The 26,795-nt window shown below is 30.8% G+C and overlaps 3 protein-coding genes across 4 annotated transcripts; 1 reads left to right on the top strand and 2 right to left on the bottom strand.

Moving 5' to 3' along the window:
* Window positions 1–1,697: 1,697 nt before the first annotated feature.
* LOC130677516 (longitudinals lacking protein, isoforms H/M/V-like) lies at window positions 1,698–5,575 on the bottom strand. Of its 2 annotated transcripts, XM_057484290.1 has the most exons (4): window positions 4,867–5,575; window positions 3,537–4,423; window positions 3,285–3,467; window positions 1,698–3,195 (listed from the first exon to the last, which is right to left on the bottom strand). In XM_057484290.1, the coding sequence occupies exons 2-4, from the start codon at window positions 4,390–4,392 to the stop codon at window positions 2,600–2,602; spliced, it is 1,635 nt and encodes a 544-aa protein (XP_057340273.1). In that variant the 5' UTR covers window positions 4,393–4,423; window positions 4,867–5,575; the 3' UTR covers window positions 1,698–2,599. The 2 variants fall into 2 exon arrangements, with proteins under 2 accessions (XP_057340273.1, XP_057340272.1); XM_057484289.1 differs by having other exon boundaries at window positions 3,285–4,423; window positions 4,867–5,574.
* An 8,593-nt stretch (window positions 5,576–14,168) lies between these two features.
* Window positions 14,169–17,683, bottom strand: LOC130677233 (uncharacterized). The gene is made up of 2 exons (XM_057483912.1): window positions 17,566–17,683; window positions 14,169–16,466 (listed from the first exon to the last, which is right to left on the bottom strand). Exon 2 carries the CDS (start codon window positions 16,462–16,464, stop codon window positions 14,242–14,244), a length of 2,223 nt encoding a protein of 740 aa, XP_057339895.1. The 5' UTR covers window positions 16,465–16,466; window positions 17,566–17,683; the 3' UTR covers window positions 14,169–14,241.
* Window positions 17,684–17,788: 105 nt separating this feature from the next.
* Window positions 17,789–22,375, top strand: LOC130677234 (vacuolar protein sorting-associated protein 51 homolog). Its single transcript, XM_057483913.1, has 7 exons — window positions 17,789–18,015; window positions 18,082–18,216; window positions 18,451–18,672; window positions 19,336–20,708; window positions 21,592–21,769; window positions 21,991–22,103; window positions 22,185–22,375. Exons 1-7 carry the CDS (start codon window positions 17,935–17,937, stop codon window positions 22,291–22,293), a joined length of 2,211 nt encoding a protein of 736 aa, XP_057339896.1. The 5' UTR covers window positions 17,789–17,934; the 3' UTR covers window positions 22,294–22,375.
* Window positions 22,376–26,795: the final 4,420 nt, after the last annotated feature.

Genomic DNA, 26,795 nt, shown 5'->3' with positions numbered 1-26,795 from the left:
ACATGTCACAGTAATTATTGCGACATATTATGGTTACTATCCAAAAGTTTCCATAGAATTCTCTCATATTGGTCAAAAACGCATAGAAACCAATAAACTTGTATTGGTTTCCATGCGTTTTTTTAACCCGTTTGAGTGAATTCTATGGGAACTTTTGCATATGGTAATGATTCCTATACATTATGAGAATCATTACCATGATTTATGGTAACGTTCACCATAATAATATAGGAACGATTTCCATAATAATATGGGAACTATTTTCATGAGTACGGTAATAATTACCACACAATATAGGAACTATTACCAATAATAGGAATTGTTCTCATAGTTATGGAAACTTTTCCCAAAAATTATGGGCATAGACCATTCCTAGTAATTATTACCATAACCTTATGGATCGATATTTCATAAATGTACTATAAGTTGCCATAATTTTCTATCCGTGTAATAGCAGAGAAAAAATCTCTGCTTCGGGTAACTGTTGTACAATACAATAACTAAATAAAAACTTTTTGAGGTAGTTGACGGTAACTGCGATAATGCAACAAGGCACTCTTTGTACTTTAATACATACATATGTATGTGTATATAGAATACACAATTGTAACTTAATTATATACTATATTCTAGTATTAACAATTATTTATGAGGTATATCGTACTAATATTAAGTGAATAATTTTTTTAAAAAATTATTATAAAATACTAAGTGCGAAAATGATACAATTTTTTTTTTTTTAATAATAATAATTAATTGCAATAATTTGTCTCAAATTATTACGAAATATTACACTCGATTTTTTTTGCAACTTATTTAAAACATAATAATGCGTGTCGTTAAAAATATTTCTACTTGGTACATATAAGTGCAACATATATATATATATATATATATATATATATATATATATATGTGTTTATAAATTTAATTATTCATCAATATAACTACATTTATTTTTACGTTAATCTATTATCTCTTTTAATTTTTAAAACTTTATATATATATTTATATATACTCATATACTTTTATTTATATATTTATATAGCACATGTGTGTCATAATAAAATAATAATAAAAAAAAATTTTTTAATAATCCTTAAGGTAATAAGATATTTTTCGAAGATATCATTTTAGGACATGAAATAAATTTGAGTTTTGTAATATAATAGAAGAGCAATTAGAAACTGTGTTTTTTAAATTAATGTAAATATGTAAGGCGGATATATATATCAGTCTTATATGTAGGAAATGAACTTATGTTCGTTGTACAATTATTTGAGGTAGATTGGTCCCATATTGATATCCTATACGGTGGATATGCTTTGAGCGAATTATATATAGTCATTATTGCAACCTATCCCAGCCAAAACTGTGATTTAGTCATTTACTTTTTTTTTTTTTTTTTTTTTTTATTCTTATTATCAATTTCTATTTATTATTTACACCAAAAAAAAAAAAGAATTTCTTGGCACAAAAAATATTTTGCATTATAAATTGAAGATAAAAATTTTCTTAAGACTAAAAAAAAATTTCTTAGCACAAGAATTTTTTTCTTGATCCAAAAAAATTTTTTTTCGATCCAAAAAATTTTTTTCCTGATCTAGAATTTTTTTTTTTTATTTATAATAAAAAAATTTTCTACGGGCGCGTAAAAATTTTTTGCGCCAAAAAATACTTTTTGTCTGTATACTTTTTAAATTCACGATAACGAATAATTATTCTAAATTTGTATTTCTTTAATAACAAAAAAAAAATTAAAAAAATTAACACTTATACTCAGTCATTAACGATAGTATTTTTTTCTTTCTATTTTTACGTAAGTGTTGATAAAAAAATTTTTTATAGCTACAATTTTGCTCAATAATCTTTTTCTCATTTTAGTATAATTGTCTTTTAATTATTTAGCATTTCATGCTGTACTTATAATTATCTGAATTATTATCATTTTTTTTTTATACTTTCCATTACCAAAGTAATATTCCACATTTAATTGTACTCGAATATCAAGCCGTTGATTAAAAAAAAAAAATAGTTTTGTAACAAAATACAAATTTTCTTCTAATAAAATCTTCATTCACGCGATTAATTTTTATACTCTTTCTCATATATTTGAATCCTCATTTAATGTATACTTCATAATAAAGTAAATAATCTTCTCTAGAGTACGTTCAATAATTAATCACAATAACATGATCTAGTACACTAATAATGTATAAACATTATTTATAAATATAATCTTTCTTCTTTAATTATTTTTTTTTAACGTTAACATGCGTTAAATAGTTAAAGCTCAGTCGTAAGAAAAAACATATAAGATATTAATTAGATCTGAGATATTATTTATGAGCTTTTTTTTCTTTAAGAAAAAAAAATTTTTAATAATAATAAAAATAAAAATAATAATTAAAAAAAAAAAAGAAATAGGATACGGTGATAGATATTTCTCAGTCTCTAAAATTACAAGTATGCACGCGGTCTCAGTCTTATCACGGAATTAACGATGATAAAATTATTCAGTGAAAGCCGAAGCTTTTTTTCTTTAATAATAAACCCGCGTCAGATAGTCTATTCTTCATGAAAAAAAAATTAATTACAATCATTTGTGATTAAAATTATCTGGGTCAGGTTTTTCTTCTTTGATAACAGGTGATACTATTACACGTACATCAGACTTTCTACTACTCATTGACAAGTCTTCAACTTGATCTTCTAGATCAACTTCTTGTGGCTGATTATGACCAGCGCTTTGAATCGATCGATTCGGACTAGGACTTGGAGTCGGAGTCGGGGTAACTCGGGATATTTCCATTGCCGAATCACGATCGTTTGAATTGTCTCTACTCTTGGCATAAGCTGCTTCAATAATAGCACTCGGGCTCTCAAAAACACCGGTGTTATTATCGTAGTCATTGTCAGACATCGATGCATAAATACTACCGTTAACATTACCACCAATACCATACGGAAAACTGGCTCCGCTATTATTACTACTACGGCGCATTGATCGTGTGTTTGCGATACCTAATTTTTTGACTTTATCGTAAAGTGTGCGCGATGGTACGTGAAATTTACGCGAAGCTTGGAGTGCACTCATACCATTTCTCACAGCTTCAATAGCTGACGCTATATCTTCTTTAGTGTACTGCTTATAACGTTTCCATTCACGATTTGGTTCAGTGGTTGAACGCATGCCTATTTACCAACAGACAATAAATCATTAAATAAAAAAAAAAAAATAATAATTAAAATTTATATAGATTGTTAAATAAAAAAATATTTACGTGGTGACAATTTTTTTTCGCTATCATTGACGACAGTGTCATAGGGGCTGCGTCCTTGCGAAAGACTCATGCTGTTGCGTCTGCTGTCCGTGTTATCATTGGCCGAATGATTGCTGGGACTACGGTACTCTTGATTGTCAGCGTGAATAAGTGGTACGGCTCCTTGGGAACTATCAGCGTTACCTTGTCCAAGAACAGTTCTTAGTATAGGTGTATCACGACCCATCATATAATTTGGTAATTTGTTCTTACGGGTATTTAGATCGTTCTCGTAGTGAGCAGCAAGCAGAGACGCATGGTGGGCAGACATCGATGACCCTTGATGGAGAGACGATGCAAAGTGTGATCCAGCAAACGGTAAATTCCATCCGGAGGCTGTCGGAAAACGTGATTCGCTGTGAGCACGAGCTGGTGATTTACGATAATTGTTGTAGTATGGTGAACTGGTTGAATGTGGCGGTGACGTATGATCACTACCAATCCCATTATTACCATTTCCATTGCCAATATTATCAGAATTAGCAGCCAAATAGTTCATACAACTGGTGGTTATTGCCGGTGATGGCGATACCGGACTGACTTGATCACGACGTGAGCGACGTTGCTGATGATTATTGTTTTGATGTTGCGGTTGTTGATGTTGTTGCTGTTGCTGCTGTTGTTGTTGCGAATGTGACTGAGATTGCGTTTGCGACTGTCGTGTTTGCGCACATGGCGAAGACGACCGTGAAGATGAATCAGGAAACTCTGGCACATCAGTCAGGCCTTTTATTTTCAAATAATTAGCTATTTCAAGCAGTGCCGGGAGTTCTTCAGTAGTGACACTGACTTCGCCATGGTACATATACTCAAGTATCGCTTTCATCTGATAGTATTTGACATTAACGAGTATCAATGCACGTGGTCGGTTTAAATTTTGTAGTATTTTACGAAAATATGAGGAACAGGCAGCGAGTACTAGCTTGTGACATTCAACCAATAAACCATCCGAAAGTCCAATGGTTACATCAGTCAGTGCTCCATTTTGATATAATTCTTGGAATACCGTTATCATGTTTGCATGATGATTGTTCCATCTTAGACAGTAATGCTGCTCCGAGGTGCCCATTGTAAATTATTGCTACCGCAAAGTGGGACTTCTAGATTGAACAAAAAAAAAATAAAAAAATTTTAAAATATCGATAAGCTGAAAGCACTAATTAGTTAATTAGCTGAATGGACTTTGGATAGATAGGAGCGACATGATGCATCGAAAAATTATTAACTATTGATCATTAAATTTTATTTTCAAGTACATTGATGAGTCATCAAGGCCATTATTTGGCGATACGCTTAATGACATTAACAATTAACATCAAATAAAAACTTATTAACGCCGAGTACTATCAAGAATATTAGCATTAATCATTAAGATAAGCTTTTAAAATTTTAATCTTAAAAATGATTAAGTTAAAAAAGTTAAAAAAAGTAAAATTAATAATTAGATTATATAAACTATTGATTAAATATTGGGTATTAATAAGTTTAATATGCCGCAAAATTCTTAGTTTTTATTGTGCGCAGAAGCGTATTTTATACTCACGTGATAATTCAATGCCAACCGCAAGTCCCCGATGCGTAATTCCACGAGCCAAAAATTTCAAGGTCCAAACACTGAGGATGACGTCAGTTGCGATTAAAAACAAGCAAACAAGTGCGCGAACAAACCAGGAAGTGGATAATAATAATAAGTTATTTTACAATTATTACATAAAATAAAAATAAAATAATAAAAAGTTATAAAAAACGTAAACAATGTTATAAGCACCGCTAATTAACACACACAAATATATATAAATTAGCTAAACAATATAATTTAAAATAATTAATAAAATAATAAGAACACATTTAATTATTAGTAAATATCTATCACCGGTGCACCGTATTTTTTATTAACATATACATATATATATATTTTTTGTCAAGCTAACTCGCGTTAGACATGTGTGTTACAACTTACAACACAAAATACCAAGAGAAATAGACTACTAACGCGAATAACGTCTAAAACTTAAATGCCACATTGAGGAAATGTTAAAAGAGAGAGGGCTGGGACATTGCGCGTGAGTTATTTTTTGGGGATGGCAATCTACAAAACACAAGTGAGATAGCCAGTATTACTTTTAAAAGTGCATTAGAAAAAGACCAAAAACATATATGTGTAGATGTATGTATGTATTACTAATAGTAGTACCTATAGTAAGAATTTTCAGTAAGAGGGGGAGGGAAATAGACACAACACACGCGTTTTTTTTCACGCACGCACCCAAGTATACGCACACAGAGTCGGTACATGAGCGACGTCGTCTATGTCTATCGTTCGTACAAAACACCCGCACGAATTCTGAAAGAAGGTCGAACGGAAAGTCTATCCCCACTTACTATTTAGGGCTCTAGGTTCTATCTATCTACATTAGTAAAATGTATTGTACAGTTTCGAGGGTTTCGTTTTTCGGTGGCATGGGTTTTCCACCAAAGATCGGTACCAGCAAATGTATAGTCTGGTATAGTGCACCAGCGGTAAACATTTAAAAGAGAACGAGCGAACCCGTGAGCGTGAGAGTGCGACGAACTGGCGCTTTTCCGTAGGGGTGGCCAAAATAATCTCACTCTCTCCCGCCCATACCGCGTATATTTTTCCTTTTCATTTAAATCTAAAGTTGCTTACCACCACCATGATGACCGCCGCCGCAACTCGGGCCCTCTCCTTCTCACCGACCGCGTATCATTTCATTAGTTTTCTTCTCACTCTTGAGACCAGCAAACGCTAATAGCTTCTTCATCATTTACCATCTCCAAAACAAAAATGCTTAACAGAGCTGACGAATGACACGTTTCGATCGGCCAATCCACGCAGTCCTCAGCCCAATAATCCGTCCCTATTTGCCCTTCAACAACCAGACTCGCTTCTTCCTCTGCTGATCCAATCTTAGACTTCGCTCCAATGCTATATGGTGTTTTTTATACAGTTTTTCATAGTGTTAGATCATCACGATGGCTTTGGTCTATGATGCACGCTGAAACAGTCTGTTTTCTAGCAAACCTACGTCATTAGTCTCTCCCCCCTTTTCTCCCCCGTTACCCCACACTTTTTTGCTCCGCGTTTCCCTCATCACATTTAACTGCTATCTATTCTCTTCCCATTTATTTTAAATTCCCTTTTTATTCCATCTGACTTTCTGCTGGTTGTTATTTTGCCGCTCAAACAGCCAACTGATGTCTCTCCTCTCCATCATGGAAAATTCACATGCTTGTAAATTTTTTAAATCTTATCCTAGTCTTTGTAATCATAATCACAGACAAACTCAACTCCCCATTGGACCCTACACCTACGACCTTTTTTTTATTTTTTCTATGGCTTTTTTTTATCCTGCCTTTCTCTATATTCCGTAACTTCTTATTATATTCTTTAGTTTGCTTTTTGCTTTTTCATTCGTACGCTATGATGTTGATCTACCCAAGTGTGTGTGTGTATGTGTGTTTGTGTGTGTGCGATGATATGATGCGACTTTGGGAAACTGTTTTGTGGAGGGAGTCGAATAGAAATAGGCTGGTAAAAACCCGTCAGGCGACTACACTACGAAAAGAAAGAAATGGGAAAAAAATAACAAAGATATATATATACATAAATACTATGGAGGTGGAAAAGAAGGGACAATTTTATTTTATATTTTTAGGAATTCGCTTATATTAATATGAATACGCAAAAGATATAAATATAAAATACTTACAAAGAATTTAAAAAGTCTGCTGTTGAATGTTATTTTGAAAGCCTGGCTACCCACACGTCGATATTCTCTACGTGGTTTTAATCATCGCTGTTTCATATATATATATATATATATATAAATATATTTTATTTTTTTATTTTGCCCAAGTTTCAAGTTCACGCTAATCGCTATATGTTTTATTGCGTAATCATCTCACAGAGATAGAGCTATAATTTATAAGATAAATATAATAGAGAATGCAAACATTGTGTGTGTAATTTAATTTTTATGTATACATATTTTTGAATTCGTATATATTTATAAGCCTTATTGTACAAATGTATAAAACGTTATTGTACAATAAATGTATGTATGGTTAATAATAATGTATGAAAAAAAAAAATAAAAAAAAAAATATAATAATGATTTTATTTTGCTTTTTGGTTCGCTTACTCAGTTGGAGTTTCTTAAATAACTATAATTTAAAAAAGTTTAATAAAATAATAAAAGTTACTACATTAGACTTTTCCTTATCGGACGGGATAATCGCTACGTTGAATGTAAAGAACGAGCATTCTTTTCGCTTGATGCGTGTTATGTTAGATTTTTTTAAAACCATATAACGACTACGAAAATGCATGGCCAGCAGTAGCGGAACCGCTTAATAGTCGGCCCCGCGCAAAAAATATAAAAAAAATTCGCGCGTCTGGCGAATTATTTTTGCTCACTACTTAATTCGCTGTTACGTTTTTCTCTGTGTCAAATAAATTGTTTTTTAAAATTTTTTTTGTCTTTTTTTTTGAGAATGTGATAGGATACATATTAATAGATATAATAATAATAGTATGGATTTTTAATTGTCTAATAAAATTGTATTTTAATTTTAATTTGAAATTTTTAATTATTTTGGCTTTCCTGTTGACTCAAAGAAAAAAATATCTTTATTACGACAAAGTCAATGATTCTGGTAAATGTTATTGACCTATTTAATGGACAATACTGCAGGTAGTTGGCTTTTAAAATAATATTTTAAATCATTAATTTTTTAGGAGAATAAATCAATCCTCGTTTATTATTTATGTTCTCGTTTTGATATTAATAATAATGAACTTTGAAGTTATTAAAATTTAAGTGTCACTTTAATTAAAAAATTTAATACTTTTGTTTTTTTTTAAAATATCAGCTTCGTAAGTTAAATTACTGAAGATAAAAAATATTTTTTTTTATCATTTTTGTGCATTTGTGACTAAAAAACTTTCTTTTTTTTAGAGTTAATATAGATTTATATTGTTTTTGTACAAATAAAAATGAAGTTTTCATATTTGTGCGTTGATAATAAATATCTTAAGATTGTACAGTCACTTATAAAAATAATAAAAAAAAGCCTCAAAATTTAAATGCGTTAATTTATTATGATCCTGAAGTTAGCAGACAATTAAAAATTTTTGAATTTTTTTTTTTTCAACAAAATAATTTAAAAAACAAAAAACTAAAAATATGCACATGTAGAAAATTTAAAAAACTACAGGTGCAATTTTCTGAAATGTATATTTATTTTTAATTTATCGTTTTTCCAAGACGTTATTAGACGTCGGCTAATTTCGGTATCATTAATTTATAAGATACTGAATTTAGACGTCATCAAAAAACTTTTGAATTTTTTTCAATACGATAAATTATAAAAAAAAAAATATTTCAAATAATTGCACCTATAGTTTTTTTAATTTTCTACATCTGCATTTTTTTCTTTTTTTTTTTTTGTAATTAAATAGTCGAAAAAAAAATAAAAAATCGTTAACTCTTCGCTAGCTTCGGTCATTTAATTTATTATAATACTAAAATTAGTCGACATCTAATAATTTTCTGATTTTTTCAAAACCGATACATTAACAAAATTGCACATGAAGTTTTTTAAATTTTCTACATCTGCATTTTTTTACTTTTTTTTTTTTGTTATTGATTTGTTGAAAAAAAAAAAATAGAAAAATTATTAATTATCTATTAACTACAAGATCATAATTTATTTATAATATATCGTCATAAATTATATATATTTTAATAATAAATAAATTTTTACTACAGAAAAAATGAAATTAAAACTAATAAAATAAATGCAGTTAAAAAAAAAATGAAATTTATAATTAAACATTGATTATTTTAAAATATCACGTTTTATTTATTTATTTAGGTTTAATGTTCTTATTATTTTTTAATTCGTTGAATGTTGTAATAAAAATTTTTATACTAATATATATTTCGACAATAGCCGTTAAAATGTCGAAATCTATAGATTAAAGTAATTTTGATAATTTTTTTATCATCTTTTGCGTACCGTCTCTAATTACCTTTAAATGACGTCAATAAATGGTAATGTTAAAATTTAATCTACACCTGAAAGGAAAAAAAATTTCACTTGATAAAAATTCACAAGCTCCAAAAAAAAAAAAATATAATAAATATTAATATAAAAAATCTACATTCAATAAATCATTCAATTGAATTGATAAATATGAAGAAGAAACGAATAAAATGAAGGCAGGTGGGATGAAAAAAAAATATGCCCATGATGTGAATTTTTTTTCTCACCCTCGCAACTCCGGGAACCACCTGAGTCCCGAGTCTTTTTATATATATAATAACGGCCTGAACTATAATCTTAAATTTTCTTTTTTCCCTCTATCTTATTCTCTATCTTGTGAAATGCCTATGACTTATAGCCAAGAAAAATTGCCTTCTGCGATACAAAAGAATAAAAAAATTCACTGGCAACGAACGTAGAATAAAAAATAACTTTTTTACAAAATAAAATAAAAAATAAAAAAAAATATTTTCCTCTTTAATACAAAGAAAACATTCTGCACTATCTTAAAAAAACTTTGGATAACATATTTTTGATATTCATGTGATTTTCATATCTATTTGTTTTTCATGGATATGAACGATAGTGGCGCAAAGTTCAACGACTGCACACGTGTATATTTAATGTTACAAAATTTTTTTACCTGCGTATCATTAAAATAAAACGCATAGATATATCATATATGTATATATATTATAAAGAAAATAATAACAATAATAATAAAATATGAAAAAAAAGAGAAAAGAAAATTAAGAGCCGTATGTCATTTATAATCCGATGAACGGAGCATTTCGGGGGGAGGATGGGCCTCTTTATGATAAAAAGGGAACAGGTTCTTCTCAATATTCCTTAAGTCAAAAAATCTTTATATCCTACTACAGGGAGGCTAAGACCAAGTGTTTCTTCTCTAGGTTAAATAAAATCCTCTTCAAGTTGACTGCATCCGAAGGCCAATGACCAACCGACAGGTTCTCGCGATCAATGTTCTACCTGTCTTCAATAATAAGAATAGGGTGGCCTAAGGCTTTTCTATTATTTAGTTTTTTCTTTCCTTTTTTTTTCCATTACATTTTCTAATAGACTATCACCCGACGTATTACTGCAATATCGATAAATTGACCTAAAAATAACGGGTTCTATTTACGAGGATCAAAGTACAATATGACTATTCTTAGATACCCATTTATTTTATTATATTTTTTTAATTACGACAAACAATTATAAATATATAAATTAAATTACGTAGGAGTTTCCTGTTTAAATAAAGCAAAAATAAACCGTGGCCAGTAACCTCGACTTCCATCTATTGTTGTTGCGCCACATACACACAACACATTTAACCGGTTGCAATAAAAAAATAAAAGGGATATAGAAAACTCTGGCCCGGATGGACTTAACATTAGACGTTACGAAGTGAGAGGTTTAAAAAAAAAATAATAAAAAACAGAAATAAAAAGCAAGAAGAAGCCAAAGACGTTGAGGATGAAGAAGCATCGGCGACGGCGACGGGAGGAAAGGGCGTGGGCTTATCTGCGTTAGAAGAGCATTAGTTCGGCTAGGCAAACCGGTCTCTATCCAATAATATATCCCTCTTACTTGTCGGTCCTAGCCGAGTCGCATGGATAGGAATGTGTACGACTATACCGCGATGTTGCCACACGCATGCACAACATATGTTACGCTTGAAAACTGCATTGGCTTTATGGCTCTGCTATATACGGTTTAGTTTTCCACGTGGCAAACTCTCACGACCGCGCCCAAAACTCAAAATTATAATCCAGAGTCAAAGACCCTGACGTGATTCGAAACTCGAGGGAAAATATGAATTTTTTATACATTTTCTGATAAATTTTATGGATATCACAAAAAAAATGAACAATAAAATAAATGATACATTTTTTTTAATGCTCTGGAAAAAAGGAATTTCTTGGCGCGAAAAAAATTTTGCATTGAGAATTTGAAACAAAAATTTTATGAGGACTAGAAAAAATTTGGCGCTTGACGTTTTCGCTCGAAAATTTTTCTTTTGCAGGAAAAGTTATTTCCGCCCCAAGAAAATTTTGTTTTCTATTTGAAATGCAAAAAATTTCTCGGGAGAAGTAAAAATTTCCTTGGGGCGAATCAAAATTTTTTGCGCAAAGAAACCCTTCATTTCTTATTCTGGGTCGTTGTAAAAAATTTTTGGAATGGACGTGGATTAAATCCGAGTGAATGCGGAGAAGATGATTTTCTATTTACTTAATCCCCCGTAGAGTGAAATTAACTCCAGAATGGAGTTTATTTTACACAGGAAATTCCCTTGGGGAGAGAAAAGATTTCTAGTACTAAGAAATTTTCTTTTTCATTTCATAACGCAAAATTTTTCTTGCTCCAAAAAATCGTGACATTAAAAGTCCGGATCGGAGTAGATGGAGATTAAAATTGAATGAAAAAAAACTCCATTTGCTTTTTTCAAAAATTTCGGAACTCCGATCGACGTAAAGAATTCGAATTGAAAAAAAATCCGAATTTTTATAGTGCAGTGTACCGTTATGCGAATTTGATCCTTAATTATTTGTTTGCTCTATTGTCTAGTTTTCTTGTAAAGGGGTCGCAATTTGAAAAGGGTAACTACGCAATTGGTGAAAGTTTTGCATTGATCAAAAGAGAGAATACCGATTATACTTAATAATGTAATGTAATGTAATAGCTAGCAGGGTAACAGGTGCTAGATTTTTCGGACTAGTTTTTTATTTTTTGTTGAACCTTTTGTAGTTTAAAAACGAAAAGTTGTATTGTTAATGGTAAGGCCATGGTCGGTAGAAAAAATCCCGATGCACAACGCAGCATATAATAAGAGCTACAACACATATTAAAAAAAAGGAACCACTAAAAAAGTAGTTGAGTGAGGAAGTGAGAGGCGAGAGGAAGATTAACCTTGGGTTGGGGTGTACTATCACTATATACTAGTCACGGAGAAGAAATAAAATAAAGTATAAAAAAAGGGGGGAAACGGGAAAGCGCAGTGCGTCGTAAAAATTGTAGGCAATCTTTGCTTCTTGGGCTGATGATTTTTTTTTTTGTGTTTTTTTTTATAGCAAAGTACCGGCTATTTTAAAGTAAAGGCATGAAGGCGGTCGAGCGCGCCGTTGGCCAAGAAAGACAGAACTATGGGAAAAAAAGGACAGGTCACCCTCTGTTTCCAGCATACCAAGCGACTTGCAGCTGAGAGGACTCTTCTTCTTCTTCTACTTCTTACCCACGTTTTTTTATATTTTTTTTTTTACATCTATTCCTTCCTTTGCTCTCTAAATCCTTCTGTCTCGCTCGGGTTCATTCAAATCCAAATCACTTTGGCTTTACCAATCGCTTATATACTTTCAGACATCCACTTGTGCTTCACGATATCCGATCTCTGCGTGATCCCACTGCAACGGCAATCCTCTATGCTACTCAGGATTACTTTTTCGAACAAAGAAATTGCTTTTTGACTTTTAAGTCATTGCGCAAGAATTATGTATTCAAATATATTATACTTTTTTTCTCTGTTTACTGATAAATTTTCAGGTTTTTTTTTTTTACAAAGTGAGTGCTGCGGGAAAAACAACAATAATAATAATAATAAAAAATGTATTATACGGAAAGTAGAAAGTAGGTCTGTTTTTTCACGATAAAAATCATGCGTGGGCAGGTCGACAATTATTTATAATATTAATAAGTTGGATAGCAGTAACGCATACCTGCAGCACGAAATATCGGATAAAAGCCAAAAAAGCATATGGGTGTATTATACATGTGCTAGTCAAGTCCTTGAAGCCTGAGGGCGCGCCTCACCCTTATACATAAATTTATATTTATATATATCCATATATATGGCTGTATTATATATAGCTTGCGAAGAAAGGATAGAAGATAGAATCAGATGCAAGGGGAATTTCGGTGTTCCCACACTCGGCGCCGGCGAAAAATGCTCACCGTTGTTGTTACTCCCTCGTATACCTGCGTAACGGGTCACTGTCCATTTTTTTTATATTCCATCCCCTGTTACCTCAATACTATTGCTCTGTATACACAGAGGGATGTCGTAAAAAAGCGTAGAAAAAAAACAAAAAGGATTACAGCTATTCCCGATACCGACAGACAGTTGGTTTGCAAAAAGTTTTAGGAAATTTTTTTTAATCCCACATTTTATGAGATGGTTTATTGATGCAGCAGGCCGACGTTAGCAAAAGTATTTTCCAGCTTTTGTGAATTTAGTTTCAGTATTTTATTGTGTAGTTTTTAGATTCGGGACTTGGGATTGTGAAAAATTGCCTGGGTCTAAATATATTTTTCCCTCTATACTACTTCTAGGGTTTTCTTTATTTCTCTTTGCCAAACCGGATACGGCATCGACCAGATGGCTTTTCCATGCACGCATGTGTATATATATGAATACTGGTGGAGGGTGCACACGAAAAGCCAATTCGCCTCGACGTTCGCGAGACCCGAAGTTCTGTTTTATATTTAGGTTAAAGTTTTTCCTCTACTCTGCGTATGCTCTTTTCCACGACGCGTAGTTTAGCTTTGGCCAACCCCCTCGTTACCTAATTCCAAAAAGAGCGATGGCATCACGATTGGGGCTAGCGTAATGTAAGAGGGTTCTAATAGCGGAAACGCAAAGGGGAGAAATCGTTAACGGCCACGAAAATATCATACAAGTGACGGAAGTTACTGCGCCATTTCTTGATTAATATTTTTTTTTACTGTTATTACTATTGCCGAAATCGATTTTTAAAATAAACATGCCTAGAATAATACCATTATTATAACTAATGCTTTATTATTATTTAAATAAAAAAAAAAAATTACATATACAATTTCAAAGTTTCTAAACCTTAGGAATTTTTCTGTTGCGATTGCGATTTTTGGCGTTTGAAACCTCGTAGAAATTACTGCCGATTTTCTTGCGTTTATTTTGCCGCTCAAGTCCACGTCGCTGTTTACTAGTTAAGTTTGAATTCTTGGGTTCGCCTTTAAGCGGAGAAACTTTGAAGGCTCCACTGCTAGTTAAATACTTGGTTGTTTTAGTTGGTGGATTTTCGCTGTCACTCGAGTCGTATTCATCTGGGAGTACGTCAAAAACACTCTGCATCAAATTGTCTTTGGCCTCAAGATGCCCCGCCTCTTCGTTTAGCTGATGTACCTCATGGTTTCCCTCATCAATCTTAGGAATTTTATCCTCGTCTCTATCTTTAATGTCAACTGTTTCATCTCTACTAGGATCTAACTTTTCTTCATCTCCATCCTCATGTTCAATTTCGTCTTCAGACCCGCCTGGAGTTTCCATCCTACTTAAATTATCTGAATTTATTTCACTAACTGAATCATCCGTAATTAGTGTACTTGCTTCAAGTTTTTTAACATCATCGCCGACGTAACTCAACGTCACGCGAATTTTTCTAAAGTCTTGTAAAACATTTGGCTGCAATTTATCTTTTTCTGCTGACGTTGACGTTGAATTTTTCGAAGAATTATCCGATTTGTTTTCGGTATCAGCATTAATCTGACCCTCTGTCATACTTTTTTCGGTCATTGGCTCGCATGACGCCTCACTGGATGTCTGCTGCGGCTGGTCCTTCTCCAATTCCTTCTCCTGCTGTTGCTGCTGTGAAGCGGGTTCTCCTTCCTTTATAACCGTGGGAGCAACGAAGAACGGCAACTTGCCACGCTGCCAATCGTTCAACACCATGCGGGCAACTGCATTAACATCGGGCTCTCCTTTTCTAAGTAATTTACCACATCGTCGTGCCATCTTTTCCAAAAAATCATTACAGTCTGTCCACTCGTCAATCTTGTATGTGCGTTTCATGTACTCGGGTTTCACCCGTTCCAAAACCGCCTCAACATAATCTTCTGGGTTTTTTACCAACTCAACTCTCACCACACCCTTCAAAACCTTCTCCGTGTCCGTTTCAGCGGACGGATAAACTACACCCGGACAATCTATGAGATAAATACTTTTCATAAGAGTGATGTACTGCCAAACTTTCGTTTCACCGGCAATCGGCGCTACTTTGCAGACATTTTTCGACCTCAATGTATTAATAATCGAACTCTTCCCGGTGTTTGGGTACCCGATAAAACCAACGCTTATTTGTTGCTTGTCGATATGCAGTTTTGAAAACTGTCGAAGTAAATTAATAAGTGAACCTTTGCCGAAGGGATGAGTCAAGGATGCATGGAACGCAACAGTTGGATACTCTTTGCTGAGTATTTTAACCCACTTCTGGGTAACCCAAGTTGGCACCAAGTCTACTTTGTTGAGTATAAAAATCAAATGTTTATGCGGCTTATCCGTTTTAAGAAATTTTTCTACAGGTGGCGACCGAGTACCTTGAGGATCACGTGCATCCAATACTTGTAAAATGACATCAGATGAGTCGATAACTTTATATAATTCATTCCAAATTCTTTTGCTTTGACCTGCAGCCATAACCCAGTCGCGCTGTGCATTTCGAACCCCGTCATCTGGTTTTATGAGGTCAAAGTCCTTCTCATCTTTTTCTTTGTCATATTTTTCTTCCCTCTCCTCGACTAACTTCTGCATCTCATCATACGATGAAACAGGTAAATTTGGGCGTTTCCTCTGCTTTTTGGGACCAAATACCGTATCAAAACTTTCTGTATCAAGTATATGACAGCGCTCTCGAGCAGCTTTTTGTTCCAACAGCGTAATCGGCAACTGTGTTGGCTTCATGACAACCTGATATGGATTTTTCATAACAGCTCCCAATTCAGTTTGAAATTTTTGCAAGGCGTTTTGTGATATCACACGAGAATTACCGAACCAACGTGGCGATGGCTCGACTCGCGACATGGTACCTGATGGTTGCCAGCCTTGGAATGGAGCTGGTGTTAATATTTTACCAACGCTATTTCTTTTTGCCTTTTGACATCGATACATCTGCAAACGTTTTATTGTACCCTTTGAACGCGGTTTAGCCACACCTTTTAAACCCTCAGTTGATCGCTCGGGATTCATGCTGTGGCCTGATCGATTGAATCCCTGCTTACGAGGTGCCTTCGTCGCCATTGCTGATGACTTTGCCATCTCTATAATAATATTATTTACGGTTTATTAATCCATTTATACATAATTTGTTATTATTATTATTTTTATTAATTTGTGATACTGAAGTTTCTAGACATCAGAAAATTTTTTAATTTTTATAAATGATCCTAAAGTTAGCGGACAATTAACAATTTTTATTTTTTTCTATTCAATAAATAAATTGCAAAAAAAAAAAATATGCACATGTAGAAAATTTAAAAAACTATATGTGCAATTTTTTTAAATACTTTTTTTTTAAATGTATATTTTTAAAAAAATTATTAGACGTCAGGTACTTTCAGTATCATGATAAATTAAATTACTGAAGTTAGCAGACAATTTTCAATTTTTTTTTATAAAATTTAAAAAAACTAAAAATATGCACATGTAGAAATTTTAAAAAACTACAGGTGCAATTTTTTAAAATATCTATTTTTTTATAGTTTATCATTCAAAAAAAAATCAAAAAATTATTAGACGTATGATCCTGAAATTAGCAGACAATTAGTAATTTTCTGATTTTTTTTTTCACCATGTCAATTACAAAAAAACAAAAATTTTAAAAACGCACATGTAAAAAATTTAAAAAACTACAGGTGCATTTTTTTCAAATATTTTATTTTTTACGGTTTATTGTCTAAAAAAAAATCCAAAAATTATTAGACGTCTGCTAACTTCAGTGTCATGTAATTTATTTTAAAATAAAGTTTTTAATGTCTGCTACTCAGTATCAATAGTTTCCAGTCCAAAAAAAATAAACAGATGTTAAATAGTTTAATTTATCACTAAAAACATCAATCATTTTTTCTCATACAATTTTCCGATCCTGGTTAGAAAACAATTAACAATTATCGGATTGTGTTTTTTAACAGATCAATTACAAAAAAAAACTAAAAATATGCACATGTAGAAAATTTAAAAAACTACAGGCATTTTTTTCACATATTTATTTTTTAAAATTTATCGTTTCTAAAAAAATTCAAAAATTAGACGTTAGCTAACTTGAGTATCACTAATGTTTCATAAACATTTCTATGATTAATCCCTAATATATTTATCATTAATTAAACAAATACATAATAATTATAAATAAATGATTACCTGATTATTTATATATCACAGTAAATATATGAAAAATTAGGCAGCATGTGCCTACTGATTTTGTTTATCAAAGGTTATGTTGCTCACGTGTTTTTAAATTATTTTTCGAGTAGATAAAATAGAACACTGATAATATTAACTGTCAGTAACGAATGAGTGACAGATCATTTTTTTTTCACCAGGGAGAGACACTATGCAGTCATATTATCATTATCAACATTAATAAACACGTTATTATTCTTGATGATTTGTCACCTGTCACATTTTAGTGTTTTATTTTTAAATTATTTAAAAATATAAAAAATTAAGTTTAAAAGTTAATTAAATAGGAGTAATAATAATTAATTAAGTAATAAATAGTAATAAAAAATGGCTGAAAATACGAACAATCCTTTTGACATAAATGGACCTAATTTCGAACCAGATTTGTACATAACAAAATTAACAAAGGTAATTATTTATTTATTTATTTATAAATTTACTTAGCAATTGGTTCATTTTTTAAATTATTTATAGGACTATCGGTTGAAACAAATAATGGACCATGAAGAAGAAATAAGAAGAAATACCCAAGTATTACATTCTGAAATGCAAACTTTAGTTTATGAAAATTATAATAAATTTATTGCTGCTACTGATACAATTAGAAAGGTATTTTATTTATATGAACTGGAGTTAGCAGACAATTAACAATTTTCAGATTTTTTTTCAACAATTTAATTTAAAAAATAAAAAAAGCTAAAAATATGCACAGGTAAAATTGATAAAACTACAGGTGCAATTTTCTGCATTATCGTTTTTAAAAAAATCCAGAAATTATTGAAGCTCGGCTTACTTTAGTAGCATAAAATTATCAATGATAATAATAATGATTTAATTATTTAGATGAAAACAGATTTTAAAGAAATGGAAGAGAGCATGGATTCATTGACAACAAATATGGACCGCATAACATCATTTTCAGATCAAATATCATCAACACTCCAGGATACGAGGCAACAAATATCGAGATTATCATCAGTCCATGCTCTATTAAAACGTTTACAATTTTTATTCAAGTTACCAAGTAATTTAAAAGATCGAATGAACGAAGGAAATTATGCCCAAGTATGTCGTCTTTCAATAAAATTTTTTTTTTTTTTAATTATCTAGATCAAAATTACGAATTTCAATGCCTGTTAGAGTAAGAGCAAGTAAATTTCAAACCAAGAAAATTCACGAGTGTGAATGTAGCAGACATCAGACAGATTTAAAATCATGAATAAATAGAGTGAATATTAAAAAAATAAATATTTATAAAAAATGCACTCATTAATTTTTTAATTTTTTAAATGCGCATTTTTTCAAAATTTTATTCTATCAATTATTTACTCTATTTATTAACAAGTTTGAATTTGTCTGATGTCTGCTACATTTACACTCGTGAAAATTTAGTAAATTTAAAATCACGATCCTGAAGTTCGTAGACAATTTTCGAATTCTTTTTTTTCAACAATTTAATTTAAAAAAACTAAAAATATGCACGTGTAGAAAATTAAAAAAACTATAGGTGCGATTTTTTCAAGAAATTAAAAAATGATTAGATTTCGGCTAATTTCGATTTAATGTAAAATCATCAGTTCTGTCCTAGAGGAAAAAATGTCTCTCCTCTGTTAAATTAAATTTTAACTTGATTTTAATTCCGTGAAAATCTTACTTGTTTGCAATTGGCTCCAAAAATAAAAACTCAAAATTATTTTATTTGATTTATTATCATAATTTTTTTTCCAGGCCGTACAAGATTACATACGTGCGCAAAGAGTATTAAATAAATATGGTCATATGCCATCTTTTCACGGCATACAGAAAGATTGTGAAGAAATAGTAGAAGAATTAAAATCACAATTGCGGATGCAATTTCATCGGCGAGATGCAACAACAAAATTATTAACAGAGAGCGTTGATTTATTGTTAAGATTAAAAGAGCCAGCAGATTCACTGTGTGAAGATTTTTTGAATCACGCCGACAATCGTTTAGCTGAAAAATTAGATAATTTGAAGGACATGTGTGAGAATGATATAATTGAATTTGTTGACGCCGGTAGTTCGGGTTATTTAAGTGACTTATGTCTAATTGTTGCCTCTTACAATGACATGTTTGTCAATAGACCACGTGCTGGTGATGATGACATTGAAATTTATGACTTGGATAGCAATGTTATGATACGTCTTGATAATTTTATAATGAGTAACATGAACAAGTATTTTGAGCTGATGAAGAAAAGAGTCGAGGGTGTATCGGACACTGCGATACTCGTGCGTGCACTGGATAGATTTTACCGCAGGTTGCAAGCCATGAATATACTCTGCAGTGGTGCTGATTTTGCCAACACGGGAATAGAAATCGTAATAAACGCTGGCAGAAAACAGTGTCGCAGTCATTTGAATAATTTGAAGCAGCATTTGAATGAAACCTTGGCCAAAGTAAGACAAACATTGGCGGCTAAAATAACTTCCGACAATGATGGCGGGTTAACAGAACTCCAGGCGATGCTTTTGATACCGACGATTGAAAAAATAAAAGGAATCCTTCAAGATTTATCAGCTTTTCTACAATCAGATTTATCATTCAGCTTGAAGCCGCAATTCTCGGAGACTTTTTGCGTCGAAGAAGTCCGAGAAGGTTTGATCGTCGGATTCCTGCATCACTTGACAGCTGTCGCTGGTGGATTCTGTACGCGCTCTGACGTACCCAAGTATCCGGCGACTTTGCTACTGCTGTTGAGCAAAATGTGCATTGAATTTAAAGACACTAGTATTCATTATTTGATTTCAACAACGGATGACATGTTCAATGTTGAAGCCTACGCTACTTCTGTCGGCGCACTTACGTCAGAACAAGATATTTGTAGTGAATTTTCACGTGCTGGACAAGATCTTTTAAATCACTATGTACGTTTGCAAGGTCTTGCTGTGTCGCAGATGCTGAGAAAATCTGTTGAGACGAGAGATTGGCTGCATACTATCGAACCAAGAACAGTCCGCGCTGTTATGAAACGTGTTGTTGAAGATATCACGGCTATTGATTCTCAAGTTTCGGTTCTCTATGATGATAATGACGGTCAGGTTGACAGAAGTAGTGACAGCAGCCGGAAAACTCACAGGTTATTTTATTTTTTTTTTATTATAAAAATAGATTTACTCAGAATTATTTAAGGGCATTTTCTGACAGCGCCCCTACTTTTTAAAAATATTCAATGACTCCTGTCATAAACGTATCCAAATTTTATCGATTAATTAAAAAAAAAATTGAAGCATTAAATGAAAAAGGACAACGTAGAAAAAATTTCGCCGAGATATAGAATTTAAAAAAAATTACTTACAGTTGATATCAATTGGGAGTGAAACGAAATTTGCTGAGTATAAAATTGACATGAAGATTTTACTGAAATTTATTTGAAAAATTTCGTTTAACTCCCAATTAATATCAACTGTAAGTAATTTTTTTAAAAATCTATATAATTTTTGAAAAGTGGGGGGAACTGTCTGAGAATGGCCTTAAAAAAAATTAAAACCATAATTGAAAAAAGGACAACGCAGTAGTGATTTCGTCGAGGTATAGATTTAAAAAAACATAACTTACAATTGACATCAATTGGCAGTCAAACAATTTTCAGTAAAATCTTCATGTCATTTTTATAATTTGAATTTTCAAATTTTTTACTCTAAAATCTATTCAACAATTTTGTGTAACTCCTATTTGATAATAACTGTAAGTAATTTTTTTTCAATTCTATATTTCAGCGAAATTGTCTTTTTTTCCAATAAGGCTTTAATTTTTTTTTAATTACTTATTAAAATTTTATTACGGTTATGACGGTTCGTCATTGAATATTTTAAAAAAGTGGGAATCACTATCTGAGAATTTCTTTAATCTAATCTACAAATTTGAAGAAAAGTATTAATATTTTAAAATGAATCAATTTTTCAAAGAATATTTACGACTATTATTTTTTTTTAATGTTAAATATTATTATTTTATTCTAGTATCAGCGTTTCAAGGCATCAATATCGCTCAAATTGGTCATCATACACTCCGAGTCAACTTGATTCATCACTCGTCAGTAATATTCACAAACTTTTCTCAGAAAGGATTGAAATATTCGCTCCAGTTTTATTCAACAAAGCGTCTATTTTAACTGGGATTATTAAAATAAGTTTAAAAGTAAATATTTAAATACATTTTCATATAAAGCTTATATTTAAAATAAAAATTTTTAAGTATTGAATAATGTCATAATAAATGCAGGTGCACTTTATGACACAATGACATAATAACATCATTATTCACTTTGTCGTTCGTAATAGTCATAAATTTACTGATTATCTTTAATATCACTATTTATTTTATTGCCAAGTACTATAATAATCTATGTTATTTATTAGACTTTTCTCGAGTGTGTAAGATTGCGGACTTTTAGTAAATACGGTCTTCAGCAGATTCAAGTCGACACCCATTATCTTCAGCTCTACTTGTGGCGATTTGTTGCTGATGAAAAGTGAGATTAATTTATTTCATTATTTTTATTTTTATTTAATTGATAATTATTAAGGAATTAAATTTTTTGTTTTTCTCACAGTCTTGTACATTTTTTACTGGATGAAATTTTGGGTAGTGCGGTCCACAGATGCCTTGAACCAGTTCTCATGGAACCCAGTGTTGTTGACATTATATGTGAAAGAGGATGAATATTTAATTAAATATTTATAATTAATTTGAATTGTAAATTAATATATATAATTATAGAAAATGTGTATTATTAAAAAAAACTAAATTAAATTTTTCTTTTTTTTTTATGTAAACAAATTTCAAGTTTTTATAATTTCATACACAGAGAAAAAAAAATTCCTTGGCGCGAGAAAAAATTTCTAGAAGGAATTCGTTTTAAAAATATTTTTCCGCCAAAAAATCCTTATTTTCTGCGTAAGATTACATATCATCAATACTTAATCCTCATATTATCTGTTTCTATTTAAAAATGTTCCATATAATAAACTAAAGATCATAAGTATATGCATATATATATATATACTGTTAAATTTATCGTAATAATTCCTTGTCCAGTCATTGGATAGTAGTATTTTAAGTAGCATGTACCACGAGTCGTGACCCTTCGTCGCGTGGTATAAATCGTTAGGTCAAACAATTTAAACGGCTCTCAACTCCCTACATAACATGCCGATCTCCAAGCGCTCGGGTCATGTCATTCGTCATTGACGATATCCAAATGTAATTAAAAAAATATAAAATAATTATAATTACAATTATTCACTAAACAATGATAAAACATAAATAATAATTTATTATTCGTTAAATTTAAAAGCAATAAATACAATTTTATAATACGATGATAATCGCTTAGTCTTTTGGCACCAGAGAGAAGTAAAGCGTACAAGCATAAAGTTAATTCAAACTTCCTCCCACTGGATGAGATTCATTCTCCGTGTATCCGGCCATATAGACCTACGCATCGCATTCTATCCAATTTAATAAACTCTCTAGAACAAGTCCCCTTAGTTTTATTACAGAACGTGGTTCGCGGTCTCAGCGACCCCGGTTCATTTACGCACCAAAGATTTTTACTCCAATATCTCCATAGCTCTTATAAAATATAACAGAAAAAAATGGATTTCTTCTGTTCAAAAAAAGAAATTTTTTGTACTATCAATTAAAAATAAAAATTTTCTTAGGACGATAGAAAATTTCTTAGGTCAAAAAGTATTTTCTTGATCTAAGAAAATTTTTTTCGCTCCAATAAATTGTTTGTTTTCAATTCGTAATTCAAAAATTTTCTTGATCGAAGAAAAAATTTTGTAGGGCGAAAAAAAATTTCTTGCTCCGATAAATTTTTTTTACACAGAAAAAAAGGATTTCTTGGCGCAAAAAATTTTTACTTGCCCCAAGAAAATGACCTTGAAGTTGGCAGATAGTTAACAATTTTCGAATTTTTTTTGATAGTATAATTGCGAAAAACTAAAAAAATTCCCATGTAGAGAATAAAAAAAACTATAGCTTTAAATTCTTATGCAAAAATTTTCTTAGGGCGGGTAAAAATTTTTTGCGCCTCGAAATCCTTTTTCTCTGAGTACTCAGTAATAATAATTATGGTACTGATAGTGATGATGATGATGAAGGTGATGGTTAATAAGTATTTAATCAGAATTAAAAATTAAAAATAATAATCATAACTATAATGACAATAATTTATGTTTAAATAGAGCTAGAGCCAGAGCTACGTCAATGTCACTTAAAAACTACTCAATAAAAATCAACTATGATATACACCGTGTACGTGTTATGTCTTTAGATAGGCCTCTGATAGCACACGTGATCATCTAAAAAAACACCTGTACATGTGTAACTTTATTTTTTATTGTACAAGAAGAGAACTAAATTTTTAAAAGTTGTGACGCGTCGTCATACATTTCATTTCACAAGTTGCCACATGCTCATATACATTTATATATATATGCATGTAATATTTAATAAATAATATATATTTTTTACGTACATGTAAACATATTAATAAATAATTACAACAAAAAAAATTCATATTTTTAAATTTAAATACCGTATTGTGCAAGTGAAGTTTTACCGCAATATTTAATATTTTTACTGAGTGAGTTATTTTTATGGTAATTTAAAATTATAATCTTGATTTTTTTTTTTTTTTTTTTTTATAATTGATGACGTAGATAAAATGTTATCATATATTCAAAAATATTTAAGTTTTGAGTATTATAAATAAATATATGAATATCTTACAGATGACAATTGAGTGGAACTAATTCAATAAATATATATGATATATTTAAAAAAAGGACCGAGGGCGCATGAATAACCGGCTAAGAATGGACCCGCATAAGGGCTCGGAATAATAAATGGATAAATTTTTACTATATATAGCACTATCGTACAGTAAATATATATTTTTCTAGATAAAAGCTCGAAATGTTTGCAAGAAATAATAATTTAGTTAACAAATGAGTATACTGACCACCGAATATATAATTATCCAAAGAAATAATATATCTTTTAGTATCTTTGCTTAGCTCATGATTCCATTACGCTGCATTTATCATTAAGTTATCACTATTTAAGTGTTTTTTTATTACTAATAGATAAAAAAAGTATTGGAGTTGTTTCGGTTTGTGACCGTAACAATGGGCGATTGTAGTTAACGCTCACTGATACGTTCACAAGTTGAACCTGCACCTCGCCAACGTAAAGATCATCATCGTGATTCATTGGTTTGTTATTTTTAATATAAACTTGATGATACTAAAGTTACCCGACGTTTAATAATTCTTTGATTTTTCACAAAACGATAAATTGTAAAAAAAAAATATTTTTAAAAATTGCACCTCTAGTTTTTTTTATTTTCTACATGTGTATATTTTTAGTTTTTTTTTTTTAATTTTTGAAGAAAAATTAAAATTTGTTAATTGCCTGCTAACTTTAGGATCATAGTCAGCTGACGTTTAATAATTTTTTGATTTTTTTCAAAACGATAAATAGCAAAAAAAAAAATATTTAAAAAAATTGCACCTTTAGCTTTTTTGATTTTCTACATGTGCAAATTTTTGGTTTATTTTTTTTTGTCTGCTAACTGCAGGATCATAAAACTTAAACATAAACGACATTAATTATTAATTTAAAATTTTGAATTTCCAATATCCGAGTCATCAATCAGTAGTAAATATCAATTATCTTATCTTAACATTTCCTATTATAATTAAAACTTAATTACATTTTCAAATATTTCCATTCCTTAACAATCTAAATTTTCTTTTTTACTTCGAATTTAAAAATTAACGTCAGTTTAGGTTTTAACTCCAGTATTAAAACATATCCGCGTGTTAAGTAGTAGTGCCGTAGGTGATTCCTAAATAAATAATTCACCTATGCGCAATTACTTAACACGCTGGTGATGTTTGTCTGCATTCAAAATATTTGTAAAAAATAATTATTTAAAATTTATTGTAATTTGTAGTATGATAATTGTAATAAAAACAAAATTACTATGATTAAATATATATTAAAAAAAAAAAAAAAAAAAAAGTATACGGATAATTGAATAATTAAATAAGTGAATTTAATTGAATATAAAAGTAAATTTAAGTGATGTAGCATCTGTATGAATGACCGTTTGACAAATGTATGACGTTTGCTCGCCATTCAACCGGAGTCATAACCGACACTGATTTCAATTGATAAATTGATTTGGACGTTGTTGTAGTAGAATAAATAAAACTAATAATAATAATTTAAATATAAATAACAAATATAAGAAAGATTTAAATGATAAGGGTAAGTATTGTGTACAGTTTGTAGTTTTCTTATGCTGATGATGACGATGATAAAGATGATGGTGATCTCGTAGTATAGCTGGACACGGGAGAGACTAAAGAGATTCTCATCCCATGGAACGAAACAGGACCAGTGGATGCTGGTTAGATGATTTTAGCTGGTGGTTAATAGGGAATGAACGCCCGTTGAATGCTTAATGCATCGCGGTTCTAGGATTAAATTGACCAATCATTTCCCCCGCAGCCAAGAGAGACCAATTAGAGTTACTGTCGGACTATATTAACCCAATCAAGACTAGTTTATCATTCAGTCGAGGATCTGTACGGGTCGTGATCGTTTCGTTTTACTTAATAGTCAAACTTGGATCCAGTAAAATTTATCATTTCAACTCAACATTTAACAATAAATGCTCATCATTTTCTCTTCTCTTTGCAATGTAAATACACTAGTAAAATTTCCATGGGTTTATAATTTAATAACTGGATTGCAAACGCGAGTGTTGGAGTCTGATTGTAATTTAAATTAATAATATTTTATAAATTATTAAATCGTTAATACGCCGGCATTAGTGACATACCATAATTATTAATCTACTTGGTCTTTTACCAGTCTTGTCTTCGGCTCCCCTATCGTAAATCCTCTTTTTAAAAACTCATTTTATTTTATTTTATCCCGCATCCAAGATCCCGGTCCGAGAGTCAGTCAGTTGCTCTTTGGCTGTTGATTCATTGTGGTCATACTTGTCAGAGTATTTTTATTTTTTAAACTCTACAATTGCAATTTATAAATTTTAATAATAATATTAATTTTAATTTTAATTTATTTTTTAAATTTAAATACTCTGGTAATTTTTTTTACTTTATAAATTTTTTGGAGTACA

This window comes from Microplitis mediator, chromosome 11 (assembly GCF_029852145.1).
Source record: "Microplitis mediator isolate UGA2020A chromosome 11, iyMicMedi2.1, whole genome shotgun sequence".
In the NCBI taxonomy this organism is placed as follows: Eukaryota; Metazoa; Arthropoda; class Insecta; order Hymenoptera; family Braconidae; genus Microplitis; species Microplitis mediator.
The sequence above is the reverse complement of the archived record's forward strand: the minus strand, read 5'-3'. Positions and strand labels throughout refer to the sequence as shown.

Excerpts from the sequence above, each read along its gene's own strand:
- LOC130677233 (XM_057483912.1), bottom strand. The coding sequence starts at position 16,464 with ATGGCAAAGTCATCAGCAATGGCGACGAAGGCACCTCGTAAGCAGGGA.
- LOC130677234 (XM_057483913.1), top strand. The coding sequence starts at position 17,935 with ATGGCTGAAAATACGAACAATCCTTTTGACATAAATGGACCTAATTTC. Across the intron at positions 21,770-21,990 it reads TTATTAAAATAAGTTTAAAA|ACTTTTCTCGAGTGTGTAAG; the intron begins GTAAATATTTAA and ends GTTATTTATTAG. Across the intron at positions 22,104-22,184 it reads CGATTTGTTGCTGATGAAAA|TCTTGTACATTTTTTACTGG; the intron begins GTGAGATTAATT and ends TTTTTCTCACAG.
- LOC130677516 (XM_057484289.1), bottom strand. The coding sequence starts at position 4,392 with ATGGGCACCTCGGAGCAGCATTACTGTCTAAGATGGAACAATCATCAT. Across the intron at positions 3,196-3,284 it reads CGAAAAAAAATTGTCACCAC|GCATGCGTTCAACCACTGAA; the intron begins GTAAATATTTTT and ends GTTGGTAAATAG.